General features: G+C 38.9%; 2 protein-coding genes across 2 annotated transcripts in view; both read left to right on the forward strand.

Moving 5' to 3' along the window:
- The window catches only part of LOC148864060 (T-complex protein 1 subunit alpha-like), a 34,973-nt gene extending 29,832 nt beyond the window's left edge, over window positions 1-5,141 (forward strand). The window contains exons 14-17 of the mRNA XM_088974428.1: window positions 2,072-2,200; window positions 2,315-2,418; window positions 4,572-4,662; window positions 4,782-5,141. Of these exons, the coding sequence (XP_088830554.1) occupies window positions 2,072-2,200; window positions 2,315-2,418; window positions 4,572-4,662; window positions 4,782-4,868 (411 nt within the window). The 3' untranslated portion in view covers window positions 4,869-5,141. The remainder of the gene's footprint in view (window positions 1-2,071; window positions 2,201-2,314; window positions 2,419-4,571; window positions 4,663-4,781) is intronic.
- Window positions 5,142-9,422: 4,281 nt separating this feature from the next.
- LOC148864061 (uncharacterized) lies at window positions 9,423-11,125 on the forward strand. Its single transcript, XM_088980743.1, has one exon. It carries the CDS (start codon window positions 9,549-9,551, stop codon window positions 10,809-10,811), a length of 1,263 nt encoding a protein of 420 aa, XP_088836869.1. The 5' UTR covers window positions 9,423-9,548; the 3' UTR covers window positions 10,812-11,125.
- Window positions 11,126-13,188: the final 2,063 nt, after the last annotated feature.

Genomic DNA, 13,188 nt, shown 5'->3' on the forward strand with positions numbered 1-13,188 from the left:
TTGTTGCTGCTTTATTCTCTGGCCCTATTGGAGAAGGTGACTCTCTTAAGGCTGAGATCCTTGCAGCACTTGAAGGACTTCGAAGAGCAAAAGATCTAAATATTAGCCGTTTGATTCTAGAAGGTGACTCGAAGGTGGCGATTAATTGGTTGAAGACAGAGGACAGTGGTTTGTGGAACTTTAACAATGAGAAAAAACAGTTCTTATGGCTGGGTTGGGACATAGAGATTCAGTACAGCTGGGTGAAGAGGAGTGCCAACTGATTTGTGGATGGGTTGGCCAAGCAAGGAGTGAATAGGGAGGCTGTTTTCTGGGCTAGTTTTTAATTTTCTTTGCTTTCCCTGAGTTTTCTGATTTTTGGGGAGCTAAGTTATTTTATCTCCCTTTGTATTCCTTTCCCTCTATTCTCTTAATTTAATGAAATTGATGTTATTGATAAAAAAAAAGCATTAGTCTCTTGTATGCCTCATGCACATATTATAAAAAGAAAGGAAAGGAAAAGAAAAGAAGGGAAGGGAAGGGTCCTTTCTCCATTTTGGCTCGTGCATCTTCATTCTTCTTCTTCTTCTTGTTGAGGAGGCTTATGCCTCTTGCATTCTGAACTACACCTTACACCTCCAAGTACTTGAATGCCTTATGTTATGGCTCTATGTTTTAAAACATCGATCCTTGTTTTTTTAATCTTTAAAAAGAGGATGGGGTTTTGTTAATATACAAAAACAATAGAAGTGCAATCATGTAGACTACACCAAAAGGCAAATAAGACAAAAGAAAAGCCCAAACTTCTCAAAAAAGAAAGAAAGCATCCATAGTACAAGATAAAAAGAAAACCTACCAGGGAGGGAATATCTCCATGTTCAGCTATCTTCATTCCACCTCTAGGCTGGTTATCTGCTAAAGAATTAGCTGACCACTGTATTGATTGGAATAAATATTGATTCTAGATGCTAGTGTTTTCTTGAATCATCATATCATCCATGCCTTATCTCAACTATATTGGGTTGGTTACATGAATATTGTTTCGCCAATTGGTTCTTGTTGAAACCATATCCACTGTTAAATTATTAGTGCTTAAATCATTTCTTACTACTACCCATGTCTTTTTTCGTCTACCCTGAGCTCTTTTAGCCCCTTCAATGTGTAACGAATCACTTCTTCTGATTGGTGCAATTGGTGGTCTTCTATGTACATTCCCGAACCATTTTAGGCTGCATATGGCATTCCTTACTTTAAGGACTTGTATCCATTTTGCAGTTAAAAACTCAGTGTTTAAAGGGGGCATTTTAACTGCAAAAAGATAACTCAGTGTTAACATTTTACACTGTTTCTGTCCGGGCCCATTCAAATTTTGACAAAATCCCAACCCATTCAGATTTTGCACCCTCATAAAAGAATTTCAAGGTGGTAATTATGTCCGTTAGGCGGGTAATAACACTGCTACTCCACGTGTCTAAAATATTGTTGCCAACTTATATGTAATACTCTATCTTGTATACCACAAAGCACTGATAGATTTCGTTGAGGAATATGTCAATTCCAGTAACATTTCATGTTGGTACCCATGGAAATGTTAGGAAATATATGGACATTTTAAACCATGTCTGTAGTTGTAGCTTAAAATCTAGAAACTTAGGTGCCCTATGATCTGAAAACCAGTGTATGTATTATCACATGAGCACACCTATACAGCCATGCGGACGTGTCGATCAACTCGAACAAATAAAGGCTTGGTTCTATGACCAAGGAGAAAAGAGTTTCTGCTATGCAAATCAGTTCTGAAAAGTAGGATTGTCATGTGGTAAAAAGAGAGAGAGATCTATGGAAGATCAAGCAGCCAGATACCATGTAATCTGCTACGGAGTAGAGTTAAAGCAAAAGGAATAAGAGAGAAACAGGTTGAAGAACCTAGAGAAATAGGGGACGGCACCCCACAATATTAAATAGGGTGAAACCTGAAATATAGTACAAAGACTAAAAATCCCTGCAGCAAGAATAAGATAAATTAACAACTAATAATCACTGCAAATTCTTTACATTCCTTTTCTCATTGCCATGACTTGGGGTGATACAGGTGGTAGCTGGTGGTGGTGCAGTTGAGGCTGCTTTATCTGTCTACTTGGAGCATCTTGCAACAACCTTGGGATCCCGAGAACAGCTGGCAATTGCAGAATTTGCTGAATCTCTTTTAATTGTGCCAAAGGTCATCTTTTGAATTGAGTTCATTAAATTTTTCAATTTATTTCTCTACGTCCTCTTGGGATAACTTATTTTGATCTCTCAATTCTCAAATTGGTGATGTCTGCATTGGCTATAGGTTCTTGCTGTAAATGCTGCAAAAGATGCAACAGAATTGGTTGCAAAGCTTCGGGCGTACCACCACACTGCACAAACAAAAGCTGATAAGCAGCACCTATCAAGGTATTTGTCTCTTGGCCACTTTATAACTCTGTTTAAGGAGAATTTATGTATTAAAAAAAACAATAGAAAGAATCAAGAAGATAGCATTAGACATGTCCATGTGTCTTATGTACTTATCCTGATTCCTGTAAATACAAAATCTACAACTTTTGCACAAAAATTCCCGCCATTAATCACATATTTCCTTAATTTTTTCAAATTAGCTTACATTTCATCATTTAGGTGGTAGGATTCTCAAATTACTAATTAGTGCTGCTTGAGGGCTGTGCTCTGCCCAATTTATTGTATTAGTTGTTTTTGTGATCTGGAGAAGATGCACAGGTTGATACGTCACAAGGCCCATCAATCCAGTTTATAGTACCATCCCATACCTAATTTTTCTTAGTATGGTTTGCAAAGAATGCGAATAGTTTTCATGTCTGTTTGTTGCCTAAATGCTTTTTGTAAAATGTAGAGCTTTGAGTTTTTTATCTTTTCCCTACCTCCTATTTGAAGTGTGCAAAGTGACACTTTTCTTTTTTAATTGTAGCAGAAAATTTCTGAGATAACAATAGGCTTCAGCCACATTAGCAAGCAAATAAAGAAGAGAAAATAGAAGATGAAGCTAGAGTAACTTCTACTATAGCTACTGGCTATGGTAGAAACGGAAGGAGAATTCTTTATTTAGCACCTAGTTGGGAATAAACAACAAATTGGAATAGGTTGTTCTCAACACCTGTTGACACTCTTTAATAGACTAAATTAACAACTTTTAATTTCCTACTTAGACTATTGCTTGTATTCAAACCAGGATACTATAACTCTCTAGTTCTACTGTATATAAGAAATTGGAAATTACTAAAACTAGTAAATTGTCTATTACTATAAATAGTAACTGCAAAACATTTTATAAATGGAAATAACAGGAATTACTATAAACACCACTGGATTCCATTGGTCAGCATGTTGACTAGGACTTTGACCTTGACATGCAGATTCTAAAATCACTCAACTCGAACTTTCCCATTACAGTTTTTATTACTATCAAGTTTACTTTTATTCTGCCAAATTTCAGCAAAAGCGACCAAGATTTGACTAGTCAGAAGACAGTTGCTTCTTTCTTATTTGACAACACTACCAGTGATTTAAAAGCCATGCCTAGACGCACAGGAGAGGCACATTTTAGGGTAGGCACCTTGCCCAGATCCTAGGTGTACCAGGCGTGTGCCTTTTGAAAATTTTACGCTTTTTTCCTTTTTTTGGACCTAGAGGTGCTCCAAGAACTCCCGATTTGCTAATGTTGTTCATTCATTCATCTTAATAAAATATCTTCTTAAAAGGCAATTAAAATTATATAATCATTATTTTTATGTGAAAATTAAGAATTTAAGGCCCTAACATGGACTTGTTTGGGCTTGCCTCAGGGGGTGTGGCACAAAGGCGGCTCGTAGAATCAGGATTGTAATATGTTTGACATCACATTAGCTACTTGAACTAATGCAGTTGAGGAAAAAAAGAGATTGTGGGTTTTACATGCTTGAAAATGTTTTATATGTTTGATTTTATTTTTAAATTTTCATTGGAGTACACTTCACATGTTATGATTATGTATTTTAATTTTAGATAATAGGCTATGATTATGTATTTTAATTTTATTTTTAATCATAACATGTTATGGTTATGTATTTTAATTAAAACACATAAGCACAAGTGATTTTTTAGCTTTTTTTTTTTTTTTTTTGTATTTTTGCGCCTTGCTTCAAAAAGACACACGCCTCGCCTTGCACCTCGGGTGCAAATTGGCCCTTGCGCTGTTAAAACACTGTGCACTATACAGGTCTGCCATCTGGCCCCTTTGATTATCTTTGGGTCTTGCTGAAAACCTTCTTGTAACCACTTGTATACTAATCCAGGGTTATTTTGGTAGCAGTATCTGTTTTTAAAATTAACATTGTTTTGGATTGGATCTATGAGAAACAGCTTTTATGGTCTAATTTAACCCTATTTTAGATATACTAATATGAACTTCTCATTAAAAATATATGTGAAAATAAGAAGCAATCTTGCCATATCTTGTATATATTTTAGGTAAGCAATCATATTTCCTACTATTTTTCGTCACCTTTGTGTTGAAAATTTACATCTTGATTCTTTGTTCTTTTACAATATTGTAGTATGGGGCTTGACCTCTTGAAGGGAACCATCCGCAACAACTTAGAAGCTGGGGTTATTGAACCCGCAATGAGCAAAGTGAAGATATTACAGGTAAAGGCAGTGAGTGACTTGTAGTAGCTATATCAGTTTTTTTTTGGGTAGACGAAATGATATCAGTTCTTTCTGACAGTTTGTAACTGAATTTGTTTCCTGAATTTTTTTGCTTCTAGTTTGCAACTGAAGCTGCCATCACAATTTTGCGTATAGACGACATGATCAAGCTTGTTAAAGATGAAAGTGAGATCGCAGATGAGTAGTAAGTAGTAGGATTTGAACATTGGATTAGTGACAATTTTGGTATACGTGCACGTATTCCTGTGGAGTGAGTATTAGGATTTGAACATTGGATCTCTTTCTCTCTCATTATTATTATTATTATTATTTTTTTTGGGGGGGGGTGTTGATTTTGTGGTGTTCATATTCTATTGCAGTAGAGCAAATGTACATGTGACAGCACGTGACTGTTATAATATTTCCAAAGCCCAATTTTGCTTTTTAAGAATCCCATAAAAGTTCTTCAAATTTTCAAAGATTGGCCATGAGCAACCTTTGTTTCTTTTGTTTGCGTGGTTTGTGATTCGGATACCAGTACATGGAGGAAGTCTTGTATCGTCTTGAAGCAATGAGTTACACAAGTTCTTCATTGAGTCATTGCACTGGCAAGGCTCAAAGTATCCGGCGTATCATATCCTTCCAAGGGGTCACTAAAAAGTGTATCGGTCATCCAAAACGCATGATATACACATTCGTGTATTTGGTCTATCAATACTTTGAACTGGTTGATCTACCGTTTGAGGTTTGGGGGAAATTTTTTCTACCAGGTAAACTAAGTACGCCTTTTACTTGTGCCATAGATCTTGGTGCACCATCGGAATAGTAGAGTTTGGAAGCAAATGCATTCTGTTAACAACACTTTCTCCTCGCCTCATCTGCACATTGCTTTTTTAAGCACAGTTTTCTCATAAGATAAATCGTCTGTGTAACATCTACTGTGTAACTTCATATGATTAGGTCTGTTTCAAGCAACCAAGGGATCTTTTTGCCTCCAATATATTTCTTTCATTAATTTCCATCTACTGCGCTTGCTACAACATTCCGCATAGTCTGATACGTTATAGAGAAAGTGAGAACTCAGAGAGTAAGGTCTGCCCTTCTATACTTAAATTCAGCAATATCATTAGGTTCTTGTTTGTTTTTTGAGAAGTGGGGGCAGATAAGTTGGTAGGTCCCATAGAAAAGAAATAAACCTGTATTTGTTTTTCGGTATTAGTGGGTTTTATGAAAAAAAATGATTCTTGAGTGTTACAATGCTAATATGTGATGGGATAATATTGTCACTTTTTTAAAGATAGCGGTCATTATAAACCTTCACCTAGGGAATAAAAGAACATTGATAAGTGCTCTTATCCGGATGGGTGTTTCTCAAATGTGTAAATTATTTTTCCATTTGCATTCCCCTACATATACATTACCAGTTTACAAAAATTACGAGTTTTATTCTCTTGCAAAATTTAGTTTTTCATTTTTTCATTTCCTAATCTGGATTTGGGTTGGTTTTACTGATCAAGACAGTAATATTGAAGGGTTGGAACTTGATCTTTATAGAAGAAATTGTGTTGTTCCTCAGCACCAAAGAAGTGTTCTTCCTTCAACAAAAGGTGCCGATGCACTTTCTGGGGACATGTTGAAACAGTCCTCAATCCAAGAACTGAAAGCAATTTATTGAAGAAAGCGTTTGTAAAGTAGAGTAGTTGAATCTTAGGGACGATGAAGCCGGTGAAATCAGTAATTGAGTTGCCCAAAAATACCCACACGAAGAATATGTTGAGAGAGAGAGATAGCTGAGTTGCCAAACTATCTTGGCAGGTGAATGCGGATCCATGACCTATGCATAACACCGCCTTAGACAGAAAAACAAAGAAAAGAAACAAGAGAGCTGCAATGAAAATGAGAATTGGGGGTATTATTTGATCATCAGCCAAAAAGTGTTGACTGTAAAACTCTCATTTTATACATGGAAAAGTCTATGATGTCAGAAAGACATGATACCATAAAGGCTTCAACCAATCAAACATTTCCAAGCAGGGAGAGAGGCAAATGTATTGGTGGGGTCCCCCCCTAAAAAAAAATTAAAAAAGAAAAGAAAATTTCTTAACTCCACCACTATCCCCAACCAAGCATGGAAGATGTTCCCAATGCATGCTGAAATGTGCTGTGGGGCATTGTGGGGTGGGCTCTGTGGGGAGCCCAAGGTATCAAAGAATGGGCACCAACCAAGTAGGGTGAATGCGAGTTCCACTTACCCATAAAGAACCTTCAGTTACATGAGTTTGATTCTATGCTTATATTTAGAAAATTTCCATATGACCCTCTCAGCTACTGGGTCATCACCTACACTTAGTATAAATGTAGGGGGGTGCAAATGTGCTGAGTGTGAATTCTGGCTTACTTTTGCTTCAGGTTCAATATCGGCATGTTTGTTTGTAATAAGTGAAATGGTGTATCTCCCACTTTATATGAAAGAGAATGGATGCGGTATATAAGTTTACTTATTTGGAGGAATAAAATGATGTGATTCCCACTTTTTATATGAGAGAAAAATCAAGATAGGATGAAGGGGTCCAAATTTTGCATCATTTTTTATGCTCAATTTGGAAAGATTACAAATATAAATATGTACAGTATAAATACATATAAAATAATACAAAATATAAGGTTTTGCACTCTACATATTTGTATTTGTACTTCTTTCGATAAGATGAAACAGATGTAATCCATTTGATTTCTTGCCCAAGTAACGCATCTCAAATCCTCAGACGTGTTCTTCGTGTAGTCTTTCAATTGAGCTATTTAATCCGAGCAGCTCTATTTCTTGATGACGGTATCGGGCTTGAAATTGCCAATTCCGTAAAGCAGATTGGTTCGGTGAACTTCTGGATCATACTTCATTGATTTCCGGTTGACTCGCCTATTTTTATGAAGCATACATTCCAGTGCTATGAACTGAAATGAAAGGATTTCATTACAGTCAGAAGTGCAGGGAAATGACCCTCAAACCATACCTGGCCAAGACTCACATTACAGGAGAGTCCTGTAAAATCTACCTGCACGAGATCAATGCTTTACTTCTCCATCTAAGCTCGAACATCACTATTTGTGGCTTGAGTACCTCCATGGGATCTTGGGTTCCAAAACCCTCCAACGAGGACTCGTTCTAGTATGGGTCGTCAGTGGTTGATGGGATTTCTTGACTGTTAAGCCGAACTCTACCATTATGGGTCGTCACAATGAGGTTTCCAATCGATATGAAATCGAGATTTTTTTGCTCTTATGATTTTCAGCTGGCAGTTCAGCCAAGAAAGATTTTGAGGGGCAACCATGGGGTTGAGAGAGAGAGAGAGAGCACTGGTGAAATAGAGCAGTGCTCTTTTACTGTTGTTGCCAGTTTTGTACCATTAGATGGTTGTTGGGCTGTTTTTGGTTGCAATACAAAAATTTGAACTGATGCAAAACCATGGCAATACAAATGATTTGAGTGTAAATTCTGATCTATTTGTTTCAAATTTTATCTTATTTTGTTTGATTGCAGTACCAACGAAGTAAATTTAGACGTGAAGCATAATAAAGTAAAATCCACAACAAAATTAATCAAGAATTTGCATTTTTTACATTAAAATTCTCATGTATTTGTATTAGTGCAAATAAATTTGCACTGCAAACAAACACAATCTGAGAAAATTAGATGACATTTGAAGGGCATATGTGTCTTTTCAAATACCACTTAATGACTGATTAAGAGCATGTACTGAATTGGCACGTTTTGAAAGTTCGAGTACTGAATTACCATGTTTTAAAATTCGGAGACCAAACTAACACTAGACCCAAAGTACAAGTATTAATCGGGAATTTTTCCCAAGACTGCATTTGGAAGCGATGCAAATGGAGTGTAAATCCCAGTCTAGGGTAAGTTTACACTCGGTTCACTTTTGCCTATGTTTGGCAACATTATATTTATGCATTGACAAATGAAAGACCAATGCATATTTACATTGATAACAAGATGTAAAAGTACATCAATAAAAAGAAGTAAATTTGCATTCGAGTGAACTTTGGACAAAGAAAAAAGCATATGCTTTATTGGAATTTATGTTTGCATACGTTACAGCTAAGAGTCTGTTTGGTAAGAAGGTAAATTTGTCAATGTAAAACTAACACAATTTTACAATTTATATAAAACATTTTATACACTACATATTTGCATTCACACTTATTTACATCATTTTCAAACACAGCGTTTAAAAAATAGATGCAAAAATGAATCCGGTTGGACTAGTTTTAGATCTGAACCAAAAAATAAATATGAAGAACCCGTTCTCGAACCAGATCCTAAAAGGTTTTTGTTGAGAATTGACCTGACTATTGACCCAATAAGACTCGATTGGGTGAACTTTTGTAATATGTAGTTAATTCGGGTCTTAATCGGTTCGAAACAACCAAAATCTATCCCGACCCATGGCAATCGGAACATGGTAATTGCCCTTATAGGAAATGACGAATAAAGTCCCATTACACCTTCACCACCACGTGCGTTAAGCATGAATATGGTAATTGGCAAGGTCAATTACGACATAACAAATTACAGATTCTAGAAATATCTAGATGAATGCATCAATTGCGTTCATATCGTAATTTCCCACAATTATCAGAGTCATTTTCGTACTAAAATCAAGAAAATCCCAACGAACTCTGCTGCTCCTGTCACTCCTTCAAACTGCTCGTCATCGCGGCTATTTGGTTATATACCCCTCATCCGTCTCATTTCTTCCGCACTCTGATACAGCCGATCACCCCTCAGTACTGCGCTCTTCTTTCTTCTCTGCAAGAAACCCTAATCGATCGATCCCCATCTCTCTCCCTCGTTCTCGCTTTTCTCAGTCATGGATACTCGCCTGCAACTCACCGTTCTCCTCCTCTCGGTGCTCGCTTCGTTCTCATTCTCCAGAACGAGCTTCGCTGCAGGGGAAGAAACTTCGTCGCTGCCGTTATCATCACCACCTTCGTCACCTTTACTGTCTCAAGAAATTCAAGAATCTTTCACGCTGACGACCTTGCTCGAGCCGATCTTGGCGAACCTGGGGTTCCACGAGATGGCCATGGCAGTTCCTTCTCTGTCCGACTCTGCTTTCACGACCTGGAACGGACCGTCGACGCTGTTCGCTCCGACGGACGCGTCGATCCGAAGTTGTGGATCATGCTCCGTTCCTCGTCTCCTTCGCGAGCATATCGTGCCAGGGATTTTCTCTCTCGACTACATGCGCAAGCTAGCTTTTGGAACCAAGATCGAGACCATGAGCTCCGGTCGCTGCATCACGGTGACCTCCGCCGATAACAATTCAAAGATCTTCGTCGGAGGCGTAGAGATTACACAGCCGGATATCTTCAACAATGGTATAATCGTTGTTCACGGCCTTAATGGTTTCGTTGCTCCCCTCTCGCCTTTCTCCTGCAACGTCGAGAGGATGACCTCACTGTCGTTTCCACCCCAGCCTTCTGCGCCCGAACGAACTCAATATTTCACACAGTCTCCTGTGATGCGCCTTATGTTAAGGGACGCCATGCTCCGCCTGCGCAACAATGGCTTCAGCGTCCTCTCTCTTGCTATGAGAGTGAAATACGCCGAGCTCGTAAACCTCCAGAACATGACGATCTTCACTCTGGACGACATGTCTATCTTCTCTGGTGGTCAAGCGTACGTCAGCAATGTGAGGTTCCACATCGTCCCCAATCGATACTTGATGAACGTCGACCTTTCTAAGCTTCCGGCAGGAACGCTGTTGCCTTCGCTGGAGCACGGTCAGAATTTGGTGGTTACAACTGCCGGAGGAGGACCGTCTCCAATGAGGATCAACTACGTTCGGATCAAGATCCCCGACGTGATGCACAACCTCAAGATCGTTGTCCACAGCGTGTACTTGCCATTCCCACATCTTCATCCGACTGCAGCATTCAATGGTATCGGAGGAGCATGGGACTCGACAGCAGTGATTGGCGACGGTGGGATGTTTCCGGCAAGAAACGTTGGTGAAAGTGTGAGAACATCTGGTTCTTGCGACGCTTTGGAGAAGGACGGTAGCTGTGCAGTTCCTCCCGTGCCGGAAATCAAAGCGACAATGGAAATTGATGATCATCATAGTCTGTGAAGCTTGATCTTCTTCCCTCTATTGCTGTTAAGGTGTTCCATCACAGAAGTGGTCTGTAGTGTCTACCGGCGGCATAGTGCACCTGTCTAGTAATATTCTTTGGTAGTAGCAATATAGATATGTTTCTTTGTTTTCTGCTACAATTCTATGGTTCAGTTGGCAACTTTGATGCATGAGAGGCTACTACTACGCTTATTTTACTCTGTTGATTCTATAGTTGATGAGTGAAAAACTGAAAATCCATTTCCCTTGCGTCCAGATTGTGTGAATACTGAATTCTTTAAAATAGATCTAGCTTTGATCTTTTGCCTCCATTTGTTTGCGATGCAATTCCATTGCATGAGTACAAACGCATTATACATCAAAGTAGAGATCAGAAGAGTGTAAATTCTGGGGCGTGGTTAGTTTTGTTTTGGATTTTTACTTCGACTTAATTTTACTTCATTTAATTTACACCAAATCAAATGGTAAAATTTGAAACAAGAAATTACATTCAACTCATTTACATATATTCTAGAAGTGAAATTTGCATTGCATACAAATTAACCCTCCCTGTTTCTTGTTTCCTCACTTCTTGTGATATTATTTTTTTTCCTTCTTTCCTTTCTCAAATGTCAAAATTGTTGTTGTTGAGATATGTTTGCGCTGCACTTGTTGCATTTGCATGCAATGTTTGACAGGTGACCCAATTCGCGTGGGACCATGAGTTTGGTTGTATTGTTGGTAAAGCATGTGTATGATAGGAAGATATACTCAATGGGGCCCGGAGACGGTTGAATGGTTTAAGTTGGAGCCTGGAATGGGAGAGCAGTTAGGATCTGGTAATCACAGCGTTGTAAGCACGTTTAACGAGTACTTAATTTTTTTTTAAAGATTAAAACCCATTTTTTATAGTCGTCAAAATACTTATCAAGCACTCCTCTAACATACTTATGTTGTGGCTGGTCCCATGGGAGAGTGGCATAGATTGAGTGAAAGGGATGGTGAAACCGTGAAAGCTGAAGACTGAAGTGGAATTGAACTGACGAGAGCAGAGTAGTTTGTCAACGAAATTAAAGATTCCGATTGCTTCACTCAACTTAGTTTTTGAAGAAAAAATTAAATTTGGCTATCTAAATTCGACAGCCTGAGACTGGGAGGACTCTCCCCGCATGGGATCTTGTGCTGGTTACAATTTCTACTTGCACTCTCCAAGTTGCATTGTTATACTGGGTCTCAATTCCGTGGTAACCGCGCCAGCATATCAGGTCACTTGATTCACACCGACTCCTTGTAAACAGTATGGGTAAGTCACGACATCCATATAGGCAGTCGAATTTAGACAATCAAAGTGGAAGAGGCCGGAGCTTACGAGTTTACTTTTGCGATATGTGCATGGAAGCTCTCTTCCAAATAAGGACTGGGCTGCTGATTATTTCACCAAACATACGCCTTGTATCGTTCCTCAACGGCATTGTGCGGGATTTTTCCATTCAGTCAATCGAATAGGGGAAGGTTCGAAGGGATTATCATGGGTAGGCCGCGTTTTGACTGTACAGTATCAATGGTCTTTAGCTCTGCCCCGGACCTGGCCCGGCCAGCCCTATATGTTTTCAGGCAACCAGATTCCAAGACCAGATGTGTCCGTATTAATCAATAAAATTATGGTTTTCAATGATTTAAATTATAATTTAATTGTATAATCAAAACCCTTGGTCCGGGTCCTCCAAGCCTATGTTTTGCTTGGCCTAGGCCCGGCTCACGTTATGTGAGGTCTGGACGAGTCCAGCTCACCTGCCAACAAGGTACGTTCCAACACCTTCCCAATATCGTCTGACACCGCATATCTCATACATGGCGAATTTTTGAATCTCAATCTTTTCATTTTTTTTTAAACAATAGTACTCCCCTCCCCAAATTATATTAATCGATTGGACCGTTTGCTGGTTCGATGATACCCAAAACCGGATTCAATTAAAAGCAGCTAAAGCCGTATCAAAAAATTGGGTGAATCGGTCCTGGTTTTTTTTTTGAAATTTTTTTAACACATAAATGTAAATTTCTAGAGTTCATAACTTTGCACATAAATTTTCGAGACCTATATATTTCAAAGGTGCTAAAAACGCCTTATTCCACTTGATGAAGGAAGATTTGGCCCGACCTTGTAATCATTCAACATGTGGCAAAGGCAATAGCTCGGCACAACAGCGTGCCCAAGGCGCGAGCACCGAAAGGAGGAACCAGCAATCCAAACTCCATACTAGGAGCCCGAGCTCTCCCTTAGGCCCCGAGCCTCACACAAGGCAACGACCCGAACTGGCCTGCCCCATGGCAGTTCGGGACACTCCTCTATCCGAACTCAAGACTTCACCTCGCTCACCACTCCAGCACTTTGCCT

Source organism: Nelumbo lutea, chromosome 3 (assembly GCF_056320005.1).
Source record: "Nelumbo lutea isolate HS-2025 chromosome 3, American lotus-T2T, whole genome shotgun sequence".
NCBI lineage: Eukaryota > Viridiplantae > Streptophyta > Magnoliopsida > Proteales > Nelumbonaceae > Nelumbo > Nelumbo lutea.